At 36.5% G+C, this 18,222-nt stretch overlaps 2 protein-coding genes across 2 annotated transcripts; both read left to right on the top strand.

Moving 5' to 3' along the window:
• The first annotated feature begins 6,383 nt into the window (after window positions 1-6,383).
• Window positions 6,384-9,333, top strand: LOC113507583. The gene is made up of 5 exons (XM_026890428.1): window positions 6,384-6,391; window positions 7,121-7,253; window positions 7,645-7,836; window positions 8,303-8,441; window positions 9,188-9,333. The coding sequence occupies exons 1-5, from the start codon at window positions 6,384-6,386 to the stop codon at window positions 9,331-9,333; spliced, it is 618 nt and encodes a 205-aa protein (XP_026746229.1).
• A 1,293-nt stretch (window positions 9,334-10,626) lies between these two features.
• LOC113507581 lies at window positions 10,627-11,649 on the top strand. The gene has a single exon (XM_026890427.1). It carries the CDS (start codon window positions 10,656-10,658, stop codon window positions 11,397-11,399), a length of 744 nt encoding a protein of 247 aa, XP_026746228.1. The 5' UTR covers window positions 10,627-10,655; the 3' UTR covers window positions 11,400-11,649.
• Window positions 11,650-18,222: the final 6,573 nt, after the last annotated feature.

The raw sequence follows: 18,222 nt of genomic DNA on the forward strand, positions 1-18,222 counted from the left end.
CTAAATCCGGGAATCGTTTAAACAAGATCGCTATGTGATTGTAACGGGGATATGTTCTTAATAACATTCTACTAAATACATTAGACTGCTTTATTACGAGCGGAATGTGAGAATTTATTTTTTGTGTCTGTGTTACTGGGTGTACGTAAAGTTATGAATATTAAACGTCTTAATACGAACAAGTTTTTTTTGCAAATTACGCTAAATAATCACATCGTTGTGTGTTGATTTGCAACAACAATATTTGATCACATAAGTAAAAAAGTAGATACATTGTATTTCTAGAAAATAAAATTAGTGTGTAAACTGTTTTTAAAAATATGCGCGAGAAAGAAAAACTAAATTAATAAGAGATAAAAAATATCAGAAAAGTAAGCAATGCAACCGACGTCTACGGAATCGATACAATTTTTATAAAGTTCTCAAGAAACCAAATCATTAAAAGGTATTAAAAAATGTAATCCCTTCGAGTTCAGTCCGATAAAAACACTAAGCCTCACAAGTGAAAAAATAATCAAGCCCCTTTGGGTACGTATAAAATGAATCATGACTGCTAGGAGGCTAGCACAGTCGGCTAAAAATCATACACAATCATAAAAATCGCGATAAAACTACAAAAGTAGATTTTAATCTAAATTTGTTTTAGAAAGTGGTCGCGCGACTCTCGTGCTATATATTGAGAGGTAAAATAAACGCTATTAATGCTTAAATTGAGATTCCATTTTGATTTATTTGTTAATTAAATTACTTTCGACTTGTATCGTTGTGTCACCGGCTGGTTGTGTAATAGGGAATCAGATTGGTTCTGATTAATTTTAATAGATTTTTGTCTGTTTAATTATATTTTGATTAGTCTGGGATTGTGAGAATATTGTAAAATTACTTTATTTCTTTTTGCAGCTTTGCTTAACAAATTATGCATTTTATTTTATTTATCTATGGCAAGACCGAAAGATTCTTGTTTATATATCAATCAGATTTCGTATAGGCAATCCACATGTGCTAGGGACAATAGGGAATGTTGAGAAAATACACGAATCAAAGATTTAGTAAATTGAATAGCTTATATATAGCTTGCATGTAAGACCCTCTTTCATGAAAAAAATATGAACTGTTTAATATACTAAACTACATTTAGAAATAGGAAAAAAAAAACAATAGTCAAAGATACAATCACTGGCAAAAATGCATTTCATAACCGTGCCAAGTTTACGATGCGCTAATGTGGACAAGCCCTAAGGCTGTCTTTTCTAATTGGTCTAGCATCAGTCTCTCATTTCCCATTACCCAACCGAAGAGACACGCCAACAGCTGATTAAGACGCGCTAGGAAGAGGAAGGTGTTACCTCACGCGGTAATGTTTCTAATGATATGCCTTAAAAGGAAATCGGTGATGAACACAATGCGTGCTAACGACAAGTTACTGTATAAGCAGGAAATGTGGGTTATGTGGTGTTACAACTGGAACGATCTGATTTAGAATGTACTGCTGAAGCTATAAGAGATGCATAAATCAATAGGTTATTATGTAGAAAACCGATGAGTCGCATCCTATTCTATTACTACCGTTGTCTGTTAGTAGATTTAGATGACATAATGTGTGTGTAGATTGTATTGATTCAAATAGTTTTTTTGAGCTCTTTGACCAACATCTATTTAAATAAGGTCGAAAAAAATTTAAGGAAATCGACAATTTAAATATCTGGTAAATAACTTAATTTGAAAAACACGTCAAACTTAATATCAAATTTCTGAAATCAGTTTCCATAAGGTATTCTTAAGTTGTATAAAGGAATCGCTGCTCGACACATACCATATTATCTCTATTCCAAAAATAACCCAAAATTCTCACCAAAAATTCGATCATCTAAAACTAGTTTCTCTTTTACAAGCAACCTTCAATTACTATGGCAATGAAATTCCAAGAACAATTCATAAAACAATTTACCGTGAGAACATCGTTCTGAGACAATAACCGATACTTAATAAAAAGTAACAGTTACTATAACTACGTGAGATATGAACACTTTGATTTTATTGAAATGTGGCGGGATTGTGTAATTGTGTTCATTGTTCGCTAGGCTAACCAGAGTGTTTTATACGAGTAATGGTGCTGGAGCCAGATTTTGTTTTTGCCGATCTAAGATTTCAGGGGTAGCCTGAGAATCTGGATCTACAATGATAACAAAACAACGAGACACTGGAGATTGTTCGATAATTTGGGTTTTGACTTTTGGTCCTTTTCTGGAACATAAGAAAATAGGAGAAGTAAAGCATTGAGTTTTCACATCCATGATAGGATACAATTTAGATTCCCTCTATTGGTAAAGCTAATATCTATTGACTGATGTAATACAAATAAACAGCGCAAAGATTTAAGTATGCAAACTGTAAGTAATTACAACAATCACTCATCCAATGAGACATTCCCATGCTAAGCTGATTCACGACGACCACTCAATTACGAGCACACACACGACACCCACTTAATGCATGTATCATATCACCGACATTATTACCTGTTATTACTTTAAACGCAGCGTTTATCACCTTGAATGGACTGCACAAAACACAACAACCAAGAACAATCCTTAACACAACCGGATAAAGTCTAAACTCAAACAACAGGATCCAAACTCCAGAAATCATAATTCAAATTTTATTAATCACAGATACAGGTGAACAGTTAAAAGAAGTAGTTAAAAATATTATTTAACGTGTGATGCAACAGTGAAAGCTGACTTTCGCGTACCGTGTGACACATTACGTCACGATGTTTATGTGAATTATTTTGTGTATGTATAGTGAAATCAGTCGGAAAACGCAAATCATTGAAATTGTTTGTCGAAACATGTTTTATTATGTAAATGAAGATTCAATTTGCTTTTTTATGGGATTTTATGGATTTAGAAAAGAAGATCCAAACTACGATTGCTTAATAATGGTGAACAGTAAGAGGTTTCATAAGAAGAGTCACTTAAAATCTTTGGCATTCCTTTACCCCAGTTCTTCGGATCCTGGCACGATGGCTGGCACAACCCTCAGGCGGAAAAAGAGAATGCACATAGTCCATCACGAATACGACGAGGGGTGAGTTTGTCACCATTTATTGGACACCAACCTGTCCAGTAATAAGGGAAGACTTTATATAAATTGCATGAAAATATACCAAGGATCATGGAGGATAGGAATGATAAAGAGGTTGTGGTGACTTAACTAATAGCATGGCTTTCAGAATTACGTGTCATTCAGAATTAGACATCACATCAAGGAATTCTTATTTTTAAGTTTATACCTGAAAATTATTCGTTAAATTCGATATTCGGAGCCACTTGGAGTCAACGCATTAGAAATAATACTTGAAGTATTTTATTTCAACAAAACCCAAGAAGACTCTGAAACATATGGTTTTTAGCGATTCAGGAAAGAGCAAATGATAACAAAAGTGATGAGCACGAAGGTAGACAGATAATCATAGAGATCAGAGCGAGGAAAGATAAAGGGTTTCAAATTAATTAGTGAAGAAATGGACCCTGAGTTAAAGCAGAAATAATTCATGAAGGGATCAGTTGTTCTGTAAACCAATGCTATACGCCAAACGAACTCATAAGTAGAATTAGAAACGAAATGATTGAGGATTGGGCGCGCTGGAACGGAAACCAATGTAAAAGGAAATAAATAATCTTAACAAGTTCTCTTACCAGTGAGTGTATTTCCGGAAATCTAATAGAACATGTTATTGAATATACAATTAACATGTGTTCCTTTCCCCGAGATTGTAATGACATCTCTTAAGTACCTCACTAAGAGAATTCTAACAAAAAAGCTTTAAGTGGCAAAACGTTTACTGTAATTGAATATGTAATAACAGCTTAATATGAAAGCAAAAGAGGATTTAATTTAAATTGATAATTATTTATGTATTAGACTTTCAAGACTGACAATTACTATGATATCACCTAACACAGCTATTACCATCACGAATGTTATCTCAGAATCCATGGAGTTATAATAATGAAGGTGTGAGTGTATAACAGCCGCGCTCAACCGCTAACGAGCGAGTATCAATCCACATCAATGTCTCGCCCATTACCTTTAAACTTTCCACCATAAAAACCGACAAACTACCAAGAAAACCTTTCATTTAAATATCAGCTTTATACAACATATCATAAGTATATCATCGAATAAGCCACACGTCTAAAGAAAAGTAAAAGATAGATTTATCGCATCTTACGTCGCATTGTTTGAATGGAAACATGGAAAGTCAACGATTTCCACTTTCCAAACCAGTTGGGATTTTAACCAATATGTGACGAACACGTTCACATGAACATCTGTTTACTCACCGACGTTTTGACATCATCCATTGTTTTACTGCTTGGCTAGTCTTGAATGATGTGCATTGGATAGTGAAATTCAAAACACCAGTACTTTAACATAATTATAAATGCGATGGTAAACAGCTTTCTGCTGAGCAGATAAATATAATCGTAAGGGTCTCTATAATTAAGCATCTTTACGAGTAGGTACTTCAAGGAAGTACGGAATGGTTCGGGAGAGTCCGCTCATTAATGCCTCTATTAGTATAAGTGTAACTAGTCCCTAATGCACTTTCTTGTTAGCTTACTCTTGGATTAATTTCTTCCTACCGACTGTGGACTTCCGTACTCTTACATTAAGCACTACTCAGAGGTGTAGGGACTACTGTCAATGTAGCTATTTGTCAGAAAAAAATAACTAATGAAACAATATAATTATTCTTATTCCAACTTGCTTCGGGGATTTCATGTCCTTTAGGAAACCTACTAGCGTAGCATTGTTGACAATATTACTTTCAAACACTCTGATTTGACATTAACCTTGGCAATCCAAGTATTACATGGTCTCGGTACATTCGATTCAGTTTTACCTCTGTTGGCGTCCAACAATTAACTCGGTTGTACCGTTTCCTTGTTATAGGTCTATGACAAATGAATTTTCTGACATATGTCACTTTTTCATTAGTATTGACTCGCAATTATGAACCTATTAAATTGTTACCAAACGCTAAACGAGATTTCATAACGAGTCATCATAATAAAGATACAGTAACATATACAGACAGATTTTCGTCTACCCATACTGAATTAATTTAGCCTCAAAGCAAAATCTGTTGTGTTGACACGAAAATGACTAAACACAGACCCAAATCCCGTTACAGTGCCAACGGAACCTCAAAATAAATTAAAATAGTTCGTCGCCTCTCTTATGAAACTACATCCAGTAACAATGGTTTCCCATCCATTTCTCTGTTGAGTAACTTTTTACGCGCGCAGAGCGCTATTGTTTCAGATAGTTTATGATCACCAGACGTGGGAACCTTCAGATAATGCTAGGGTTAAGCTAGGGTTATGTGAATTTGTTTTGGAGAAAAGGTCGGTATAACTGTCTCGCCTGTTACGGAGGTTTGTGTAACCTGCTTTTTCGGTTGATGGTTAAGTGATATGCTAATTTTTGCCTACTTGTTTTTATAGCCTAGATTAAAAATGCGTTTGGTGATAAGTTAAGAAAAAATATAAGGTTGAATTATTAGGTATTCTACAGAAGATTTTTTAAGGTTGAAGTCATGTTGGATATGTTTTACAATTTTGCTTTTAATTATAGCATTTATTAATAAATAATGAAATTATGCATGCTAGATTGAACAGAGAGGAGAGATTTTTAGCATTTTTGCGTCTAGACTTGAAATTAAGAAGTTGTCAAGAAAAGATTGTTTAAAGGGACTTCTAATGCTACATTTAACGTGGAAATCAGACATGTAATAGGTTGTCCACTTGCAGGCCGGTGGCGGGCGTGCTGATGAGCTACTCGCGCGGCTGCGCGGCGGTGCTGGGCCAGATGTGCGAGGAGCAGACCGGCAGCACGGACCCCCGCCACGCCGCGCTCACCCACCGACTCCGCCAGCGACGGGTACCACTCCGACAGCGATGACTCGCACCAACATCCCGACAGGTAACATCCAAAGACATTCTATTACCCGCTAGAAATGAAATAGGATGGACGTTATTACTTTTACATCATTTTTTAAGCTAGCTGAAGTCTACTTTTCCTAGCTGGCTAACCTGAGAAGAAACGTCGTAACAAACTCAGGGGTTATCGCCTCTTTTAAATTTAAATTTTTTTTAAATTAAAAATTAATTTAAACAAAACCAGTGCCTTTTCCAATTATGTGATCCACGAATGCTTGTTATGAGTCTGGTGCACGTGATTTGAATGTTTTTGAATTTTCCCTTGAGACAAGAATTCAATTCCTTACAGCAGGAATCGTTTTTTATAATTTTTTATAATAATACAAATGCAATATAACAAATGTTAAAGTAATCTCAATATTCTAGTTTACAATGATTAGGTAAGATTGCACAACATCGCCTGTCGGTCGGTGCTTGGAAGACGTTATTTATTAATACTTTCTACTAAGTAGAATGTAAAATATTTTCCATAAATAACTCTTAATAAACGATTGCAATTATTAAACAGTTCGATGCCGAAATTAACGTAATTTTGCAGTTATGTGAAAACTGTTACGTGTTTATTAGTAAACAATGTTAATTTTGTTGTCAACACAGTGCAGTTTTGCATAAAACATACATTCCGATACTCCGAATTATAGCAAGTTAGGTTGTTTCTGATTTACTTTTGGGTTACAAGAGCGCTTATTGAGACCAGTCTGCACCAGCAAGTTATTATCAAGAGTCATCGTTCGTCATTTGTTCTTTTGTATTTAAAGTTTTTGTAATAAACGAACCCGCTGTTTGTATGTAATTCTTTTATTAGGCTGTAGCTCATGAACTGTGATTGATAAACAGTTGAATTGATGTCTTTCCTCCGATAACGATAAATAATGGAAACAAAATTGAGGTTTAGTAACGATTGTGGCATGGTGTTGTTGCAACATTGATTAATTCAGCTTATTCGTACGGCACTCTAGTTTTGGCGAGTCTGACTCACACTCGACAAGATTTATTATTGATCTTGTTCCCAGTTTTCTGTAGCTTTTCCTTACTCCACTAACGTGCCTAGTCTCATCAGATTCGAAAGGCTTTCACCTCACCTTACCGCATTGTCGGGTCATTCGCAGGAGTAAGTTGGTGTCGCAGTACGCGGCGGTGTGGGCGCGCGCCGCGGACGAGGTGCTGCCGGCGCTGGCGGCACTGGAGCCGCTCCGACACACACCGCATCTCAAGTATAAGATCGTCTTCTCTGTGGTAGTTGTAAGTATTACTTAACCTGACACACACTTCTGATTGGAAACAAAGGCAAATTCTGAACTTCTACTTTTCAATCATAATTATTACACAAGGATTGCTTTTAATTTCATTAGGTTTTGAACCTGTGGAAACTATTTCTGTTAAAGTTAAATTTTTCCTACGCCCTTTGCAAAAACTTATCTAATTCTCCTAACATAACTGAACGACCAGTTAAGTTTAGTTTTCAGAGGGCGTACTTTCAAATATAGTTTTAAAGACAGCTTTAGGTTAGACTGTTTTTTAGGTACAACACAGGATACTCAAAAATAGAAAAAATATTTAAATTTTCCAAATTACTTTAAAAAAATAATTGAATACCTGTATTAAAACGAATCCAATTATTCCAATTTGACAGCTAGCATTCCGCGCCGTCATCAGTCTCCGTGACCGGCGCCTGAACGAGGTGAAGTCTCTCCTCGGGCTGGACCCGGAGACCAGCTCCAGCGACCCGCACGTGGCGCGCCTGCTGAGCGCCGCCACGCGGGTGCTGCACACCACCGCGCATAACTTCCCACTCGGGGAAGCTGAGAGGACTGTCATCAATCAGGTGGGTGGAGGAAATGTTTATATTTGCTTGTAAATTAACGTTGTGTTGGGCATCCAAATAATGGTTGCAGTTTTGAGAATTTTTTTGCCAGTTATAGATGCAACTTTTAAATGTTTAACGTTAACGCATCTTATAGTTGGTCTAATCTTTGATAATTTTGTATGGTTGTCACTCTGTAAATCAAAAAATTAATGCGAAAGCGATTATACATAAGCGAAATGATAATACAAGACAAGGATTGCTTACTTGCCATTATTTGCAATTTATTTTGATATTTATTTGATTATATTTATATAGTTTACTCCACTGTTTATATATTTTCTAGTCCGCTACTATAAGCATACATGAGCATGCTGTTACATCCATATACATACCGTTTATGGTATATCCAACCTGTATGTTTATCCAACTTCTTATTTATAACCTTCGTATAAGCAATAGTACTTCAATATTCTGGTCCGCTCAGGTGGTGAGCACGCTGCGCGAGTACCCGTGCCTGGCGTCGTGCGGCGCGCTGCACGCGCTCGCAGCAGCCGCTTGCCGCGCGGCCTGGGCGCTCAGCCTGCACTCCCCGCCCATGAGGATCGACACCGACTTCACACCTGGTAACATGCACATGCCTATATCTTAAACGACCATGTTACTTTGACAGTCCTGCATTTTCCATTTGCAAAACAACATTCAAAATTACTGGGTTATGATGTAACCGAGTGGCTTCATCTTGAAAAAGACTGTGGATACACAACACAAAATACAACTAAATTCTTCTTGCTTATCCTCTTCCTTAACCAGACTTTTTTATTTATTTAAATTTGTTTTCTGACTTGAATACGGCATGGCTAGTTTCAACTACATTCGTGTTGTCCTTAATAATCTTAGCCTTCTTGGACACGATAAGGTACTTTTTCCAGCTGATAGCGTTCGTTATCGGTACAATATTTACTTTATCATCAATAAGGTGACTCGTGTGACGAAAACAATTGATGAATCAATATTTTGGTATGTTTTACACTAAACGGATATTAATTGAGGAAGTATGATATACAACAAATTGACTTTTAAAACATTTAACTTTATAACAAACTTTTCATGTCTAAGTTATATCAAAAATGAAAAACTTATGTCTTCATTTCGCTTCTCAAAATTATTACACCTATTTTCTGAATATACTGAATGGAGCTCTATGCACATTTACTGTTTTACAAATAAAGGAAATAATCGTAGGATCTTTAGTAATATTTTGTCAGTTAGTCATGCAGGAAAATGAGAAAAAGAAAATTTCAGACAATCCTATTTACCAAGGCCAAACATCTCTTGACCTCCTCTATAACAATTTTCCTCCATATTCCAGTGGTAATGAACCCAGAGAAGCACGTGCGCTTCTCTCCCGAGGGTCGCGACGGGAGAGACCGGCGCTCTGACCTCATCAAGTCGTTTGTATGGCCGGCGCTCATGGACGGCGGCCGGTGTGTCTTCAGGGCAGTCGTGCTCACATGAGGACCAACGGATTACGGATACTGCACGTAGTAGTAACATAGAACGTATAAGGTGACGTGAAACTGCTGATGTATACGGAGACAAGGGGGCAACCAGTACTAGAACAAAAAAACTGGATGCCGTGAGAAAGAGGGGCAGCACCAGGCGTAACACGCCATCCCTCTTACACAACTGCAATTTTCGTGTCTTAAAAGTGGTAACATCCATAGTAGATTACGGTAGAGGAAAGAGAGATGGAGTATTGTATTATGGGTAACGTCATCGCACTTCTACTATGAGAATAATATTCTAGCTCGTAATCGTGCTAGCATACTTGTTACCGTTATCAACATACAAGAATTTGAATTGTATAAAGCTAAAAATACTAATTAAATTCTGTGAGAAGAAAAGTAAATAATGACATTGTATCGAATTTACTGATTCTAAACTAAATTACATTAGAATTAAAAATGTGGAAATTCAAGGCAAACGAATGCGCAAATCATATTAAGCAATTAAAGTAATTTGATACTTATCCTAATGGGCACAAAGTATTTATTTGAAGGTTAATTGACGTGACTAATTCACAATGGTGAATGATGTAGAGTGCAGTGTATAGATAGCCAGTATTTATTATTAATGTAGCGTCTTGTTATTTATTGTGAAAACACAAGGCTATTGAAAAAGGGCAAGTAACGAAGTATGAATTACCATTTTTCCGATTATTTATTGACAAATAAACGTAATAATGGATGATTCATATGATTCGTCAGACAAGTATTGAATGATAAGAAACGATTGTGAGTCAATTCCTCTGGCTGATGCGCTATTGTTTTAAGTTTTCTTCAGCTATCTTGGAGGAGTACTATCATGATTGGAAGGGGCAGGAGTGATGGCATCAGGCCTTATTTATTTGTAAATGTCATCTAACATTAGTATATCATGATTGAAATCAGACTACGTCACCTGTGAGCTCTCCACGCTTTGAAAGCAGTATCCTTGTATGTTTATATGTATTGATGAAGTTCTGACGTTTATGCTGTATGTCACATTGCGCGTCATTTTTGTATCTTTAGAACGAATTTTCTCGATCTAACTCTTGTACAAATGTCTCTAAACTTTTATAAGCCTAGTATTATCTAATAATAAAATAGTTATTAATAAATATTTATTATGTAACATTAACATCGACCAATAAATAGTTTTAGAAAACCCAAGTTGTTTTTCTGTGCACGCTACATGAGTCACGAACCTATCAGCTTGATAAGATACGGAGACTGGTGCTTGATATAAAATGCACAAACACTTTTGTACTTCAGTATTGTGTGATATTCAGCGCAAGAATGTATTCCGGATCTGGACATCCTTACTACGGACCTTACGGGCCCCCGCCCCCCGGGGGCTGGCCTCCACCGCCCCCCGGCAGTCAGCCAGCGACGTATCCCCCGCCATCAGAGTACGGCCAACCACCTTACCCTTACTACGTTCCTGGAACAGTGATGATCCCAGTGCCTATCCCCCCGATGCAACCACCAACAGACACCCAACCACCAACATTTGTGACCAACTACATTTACCACGGCGACACCACAGTCACAGCCCACGATAATGGAGTAACAGTAGTGGAATCTTCTGGAGAGTTCGACTGGGTGCCTACCACCTCTACAATGGCAAATTCTTTGGCGGGAAGAGCAGTCGTGGGAGGACATGAAGGTTGGGACGGGAGCCCTCTGTGGGTGATCAGGGCGTGGCATAACGGAGATTTGATGCCAGGAAAGTTGTCTGTAAGGCATTGTGCGGCTTCAGTAGTGTACGACGGGAAGGAGGTTTCTGTGCAGAACATTGAGGTGTTGTGTGCGCGGCCGGAGAACCTGCGCTGGGTGCCGGCATCCAACGGGAGCGCGCCTCCCGGGGCGATCCCTGGAGGGAGAACAAGTTCGGGAGAGACTCTGTATATCGGCAGAGCGAGATACCAGCTGTCCGTGACCCCCGGGAAGGTGCACCCGAGCCACCACTCCTGCTACATCGGTTTCGCTGGATCCGAAGTGGCGATCAAAATGTATGACGTGCTGTGCAGGGTCAGCTGAGGTGTGGACTTTGATCGTGATCGATAACGGAAATTATGGACTGCGAATGTATTACATGTGATAAGTTATAAGTGTCTTATTTATCGCCAACTACAAAAGTTTTGGCATTCCAAGATTTGTTGGATGCAAAATTGGTGAGATAAGGAAAATAGTTGTATCAATTGTGTGTCATAAATATCTAAGACTGTTCAGGTTTTTCTGAGAAGTGATAGCTAATAATATAAATTGATAATAAATATTTTTCATAGAATATTGCGTTTTCTTTGTGTTAAAGTTGGTGGTCGATATCTTATCAATAGTGTTAAGAGATTAGGTGACATGTGTAATGATAGATAGTCAGTACGGATAGTAAATACGCTATAATTATTTTTTTACATTCCTAATAGTGTTGTGCTTAAATCACAATGGATTTTACTCAGATTTGAAGTTGATAATACCAAACTATCTTTAGCTAAAATACATAGATATAAATACATCATTTTTGCTTAAAATAAATACTCCTTTTATATTATCAAAGTCTGACAACCAGTCTAACCAAGGGGTATTGTGTAGCCCAGGTATTGTCTCCTCTCCCTCCTCAACCCAGGTGGGTTGAGGAGGTCAGACACGCAGTCGCTCCTTGTAATAGACTGGTACTCAGCTGAAACCGGTTGGACTGGTAGCCGAACCCAACATAGTTGGGAAAAGGCTAGGCCGATGATGATTTTATGAAGGGCTGCATTCTACAGTAGAATAACTTAAAGTAATAAATGATTTATGAATGTTGTTATTTAGTTTATACTTATTGAATATGTTCCTAATTGCAGGGAAATCGAAATTTCTATGACCAGATAAGCAGTTTTGATAATTTATTTTATCGGTACATATAGTTTTAGGATGAATGTGAAACGTTATTTAGGAGGTTACCGTTCTATGATTCTCTCTCTTATGTTTGAAAAGTGATCTGAAAGATGATCTGCGATGCAGAATCATTTATGCAGCGGATCCGTTTTGCAAATTCATTTTTCATTTATCAGACAGGGTTATCTTGAAAAAATATTATTTTGAGCTTCGTTGTAGACATTTTTTTCTCTGGAATTTACTGTCACTAACTAAAATACAAGTTATGCTTTTTCCACTTAGAGGAATTTATTTTTGTATATTCTGTGTGACTTTGGTACTTCCGGAGATTACGGTTGAATAAAAGGCAATAATTAATTGTATCTGAATATTTGGCTAAACCCCATTTGCCCTCGGAGTCACCTTACGAAAACTCTCACACTCACTTCCAGAGGTTAAATAGCACCATATACATATGAGACCACAATATGTATACCTTAGTCAATCGTACAATTATAATTCACACTCACTTCAACCTCTACTGCTATTGATTTAAAGCTCAAAATTGCTACTCTTAACTGCATTAGTATTGTACACCTGCAGATGAGATGCTACATTAATTTGCTTAAAGTAGAGTCTCTATTAATTGGTGTTAGAGTTTATAATTGCTTGTCTGAAGGGAATTAATAATTTTGTGATCTTGAATGGGAGTCAATTGATGAGGTGATGTCATTTCGCCTGATGGTCACTGACTGCGTCGGTTTTATTTTGGTAGATTAATAATAGTGATCAAAGATATTGTTTTTATTCGTTACATAGCTCTGATGATATCAACCTTTGATAAAACTGTTGCAGAACTAGTAAAACAAAGTCTTCATTTTCACACTTGTTTCAGCAGTTTTTGAGCACTGCACACATTGGTTTTATAAAGATGCATAAAAATAAATTAAAACATTTTTTAATTGTGTTGCTGGTTGATTAGCAAATATTTTTTTGCCAAATATGTAATTCTTACGTTTCAGTACCCGAAGGATAAAAACGGAACCCTATTACTAAGGCTCGATGTCCGTCCTTCAGTCTGTCATCATGCTGCACGAGTGATAGATACATAGTTGAAATTTTCAAAAATAACGTATTGCCTTTTCCTATAAAAACAAATAATAAAAATGAAAATATAGAATAAGGATTATTATCAGGATATTTTTGTTGCAAATGTAATTGTTAATTAAATAATGCCTTAAAGCGGGTGTAAACAGCTCCATTGCTAAGCCAAAGTGCTAAGGGGCTAACCAGGCTCCTAGCGAATAGATTTTCCTTTTTTTAGAAAGGAGCTCTCTTCAGATCCCGATGCCAATTTAACCCCCACCTTGCAAGTCCTGCAACTGACTCGACCTACTGCTGCCCAATTAAATTAATTGTGTCCAGAGTATTTACTCTGTGTCATTGTAATTTGTACCGCTTGACGACATTGTCGTACGGCCCCATGCGACACTGTGGATTCTCTTTTGTTTTTTCGTTTGAGAGTGTGGTGTTAGTAAAGTGGAGTTTATTGTGAGGTTTAGTGATTGCAAAGGTACGTCTTAGCGTTTTTACAAGCTTTTATTGAGTGTGACCTGTCCCGATGTCTGTCTGTCTGTCTATCGGTCTGAAGTTAAATCTTGTTTAACCCTAGAAAGATAATCATATTGTGACGTACGTTAAAGATAATCATGCGTAAAATTGACGCATGTGTTTTATCGGTCTGTATATCGAGGTTTATTTATTAATTTGAATAGATATTAAGTTTTATTATATTTACACTTACATACTAATAATAAATTCAACAAACTATTTATTTATGTTTATTTATTTATTAAAAAAAAACAAAAACTCAAAATTTCTTCTATAAAGTAACAAAACTTTTAAACATTCTCTCTTTTACAAAAATAAACTTATTTTGTACTTTAAAAACAGTCATGTTGTATTATAAAATAAGTAATTAGCTTAACTTATACATAATAGAAACAAATTATACTTATTAGTCAGTCAGAAACAACTTTGGCACATATCAATATTATGCTCTCGACAAATAACTTTTTTGCATTTTTTGCACGATGCATTTGCCTTTCGCCTTATTTTAGAGGGGCAGTAAGTACAGTAAGTACGTTTTTTCGTTACTGGCTCTTCAGTACTGTCATCTGATGTACCAGGCACTTCATTTGGCAAAATATTAGAGATATTATCGCGCAAATATCTCTTCAAAGTAGGAGCTTCTAAACGCTTACGCATAAACGATGACGTCAGGCTCATGTAAAGGTTTCTCATAAATTTTTTGCGACTTTGAACCTTTTCTCCCTTGCTACTGACATTATGGCTGTATATAATAAAAGAATTTATGCAGGCAATGTTTATCATTCCGTACAATAATGCCATAGGCCACCTATTCGTCTTCCTACTGCAGGTCATCACAGAACACATTTGGTCTAGCGTGTCCACTCCGCCTTTAGTTTGATTATAATACATAACCATTTGCGGTTTACCGGTACTTTCGTTGATAGAAGCATCCTCATCACAAGATGATAATAAGTATACCATCTTAGCTGGCTTCGGTTTATATGAGACGAGAGTAAGGGGTCCGTCAAAACAAAACATCGATGTTCCCACTGGCCTGGAGCGACTGTTTTTCAGTACTTCCGGTATCTCGCGTTTGTTTGATCGCACGGTTCCCACAATGGTTAACTTATACGGTTCTTGTAGTAAGTTTTTTGCCAAAGGGATTGAGGTGAACCAATTGTCACACGTAATATTACGACAACTACCGTGCACAGGCTTTGATAACTCCTTCACGTAGTATTCACCGAGTGGTACTCCGTTGGTCTGTGTTCCTCTTCCCAAATAAGGCATTCCATTTATCATATACTTTGTACCACTGTCACACATCATGAGGATTTTTATTCCATACTTACTTGGCTTGTTTGGGATATACATCCTAAACGGACACCGTCCTCTAAAACCAAGTAACTGTTCATCTATGGTCAAATGAGCCCCTGGAGTGTAATTTTGTATGCACTGATGGATAAAGAGATCCCATATTTTTCTAACAGGAGTAAATACATCGTTTTCTCGAAGTGTGGGCCGTATACTTTTGTCATCCATTCTAAGACATCGTATCAAAAAATCAAAACGATCACGACTCATTACAGAGACGTACACCATTGACAAAGATCGATCAAAGAGGTCATCTGTGGACATGTGGTTATCTTTTCTCACTGCTGTCATTACCAGAATACCAAAGAAAGCATAGATTTCATCTTCATTCGTGTCACGAAATGTAGCACCTGTCATAGATTCCCGACGTTTCAATGATATCTCAGCATTTGTCCATTTTACAATTTCCGAAATTATCTCATCAGTAAAAAATAGTTTGAAGCATAAAAGTGGGTCATATATATTGCGGCACATACGCGTCGGACCTCTTTGAGATCTGACAATGTTCAGTGCAGAGACTCGGCTACGCCTCGTGGACTTTGAAGTTGACCAACAATGTTTATTCTTACCTCTAATAGTCCTCTGTGGCAAGGTCAAGATTTTGTTAGAAGCCAATGAAGAACCTGGTTGTTCAATAACATTTTGTTCGTCTAATATTTCACTACCGCTTGACGTTGGCTGCACTTCATGTACCTCATCTATAAACGCTTCTTCTGTATCGCTCTGGACGTCATCTTCACTTACGTGATCTGATATTTCACTGTCAGAATCCTCACCAACAAGCTCGTCATCGCTTTGCAGAAGAGCAGAGAGGATATGCTCATCGTCTAAAGAACTACCCATTTTATTATATATTAGTCACGATATCTATAACAAGAAAATATATATATAATAAGTTATCACGTAAGTAGAACATGAAATAACAATATAATTATCGTATGAGTTAAATCTTAAAAGTCACGTAAAAGATAATCATGCGTCATTTTGACTCACGCGGTCGTTATAGTTCAAAATCAGTGACACTTACCGCATTGACAAGCACGCCTCACGGGAGCTCCAAGCGGCGACTGAGATGTCCTAAACGCACAGCGACGGATTCGCGCTATTTAGAAAGAGAGAGCAATATTTCAAGAATGCATGCGTCAATTTTACGCAGACTATCTTTCTAGGGTTAAGTTGAATTTGATCTACTTCCCGGTTTCCGATTGAGCTGTAATTTTGACAGCATATGTATATTTTGTGACAATGACGTGACATGGAGCTAATCTAAATGCTTGTTTTTATAAGTATTCAATAAATATTTTCAACAGACAACACTACATATTAGTGACTGATCACACGGCTCACAGTTATTCCGATGACGTCACTGGTGTACGCTATTAGTACTTAGATCACGTAGATCGTATATTATGTTGTATTTGCTTTGTGAATCTACAATTATTATGTGGTTACTCATTACTTCAAGTTGATTATTTTTTAATTATTGCACACCTTTAAATCTATATCTTCTATATCTATACTTATAATAAATCTGTAGAGAGGTCAATTCTGTACATAAAATATATTTAAAAAATAACTATCAAGGGGTGGTTAGGGATCGCTACTGATGCCAAAAATGCAATCAGTAAAATTTTTGTCTGTCTGTCTGTCTGTCTGTCTGTCTGTCTGTCTGTCTGTATATTCGTTATAGAAACAAAAACTACTCGACGGATTTTAACGAAATTTGGCACAATTATTCTTCATACTCTTGGGCAGGTTATAGTATACTTTTCATTACGCTACGACCAATAGGAGCAGAGCAGTGAAGGGAAATATTGGGAAAACGGGGTAAGTTACTCCATTTTTTAAGCTTCCGTCACGTGTGCAGGCTTATAGGTTAAAGCTACATAGAAATCATGTATGACGGAAATATTCTCCCTAAAATTATATAAAAAATATTCCTCGACAGCATGTCTAACTTTTATGGTTGACTCACAATAACACGTGAAACTCCCGATAGCTTAGCAATTCGGAGATTTCTGATTGTATTTGTCTACTCTAACGTTTACAACACTATCACTCATCCCCAATTAAAAAAGTTAACATTATTACCTATTCAATAAAAAAAGAATCATGTAAATCGGTGTAGAAACACCAAAGTTATACATGAAATAATAAGAAATCGCGCGTGAATACAGAGTCATGCTATAAGGATTATTTTTGTGTATCGGTTGCCGCGCTCGACGCGCGTCGTGGCGGGAGGTATAAAAAGGCGGGGGGTCCGCGCTCGAGCGTCATACAATATTTGGCTGTTGATGCGAATAGACGTTCAGACTGTTCGACCTTATTGACGATCAATAATTGTTATTTGCAAACCGTGCTTATCAGCACGACTTTTAGTCTTTGAATAGTTTATTTTTAGAATTGTTTTGTTGTTAGTTTATATAATAGGTATTAGATTAATAGTATTAGTAGTAGGTACACCTATTAGTTATTTTGGTAGTGTTTAATTGTATTAATAGTTTATTTTCGTAATTGGTAGTGTTTAATTATATTAATAGTTTATTTTCGTAATTTTTATATTATTTATTTTGGTAGTGTTTAATTGTATTAATAGTTTATTTTCGTAATTTGGTAGTGTTTAATTAAATTAATAGTTTATTTTCGTAATTGGTAGTGTTTAATTAAATTAATAGTTTATTTTCGTAATTGGTAGTGTTTAATTATATTAATAGTTTATTTTCGTTATTATTATATTAGTTATTTTGGTAGTGTTTAATTGTATTAATAGTTTATTTTCGTAATTGGTAGTGTTTTACTATATTAATAGTTTATTTTCGTAATTATTACATAATAACTATATATAATTGTAAGTGTAAGGTAGCTTCAGTTACCGTCGATTAAAAATACACAATGCCACCTAAAAAACGACCATCTTTATCTCGAAATTCGAGAGATGCTAAAAGGATGAGAAATGCGCGTTCTCAAGAATCGGCAGAGGAAAGAGCACATCGGTTAAACTCTATGAGAGTTAGTGCCTCAACCTCTCGAGCCAATG

Source organism: Trichoplusia ni, unplaced genomic scaffold (assembly GCF_003590095.1).
Source record: "Trichoplusia ni isolate ovarian cell line Hi5 unplaced genomic scaffold, tn1 tig00002932, whole genome shotgun sequence".
In the NCBI taxonomy this organism is placed as follows: domain Eukaryota; kingdom Metazoa; phylum Arthropoda; class Insecta; order Lepidoptera; family Noctuidae; genus Trichoplusia; species Trichoplusia ni.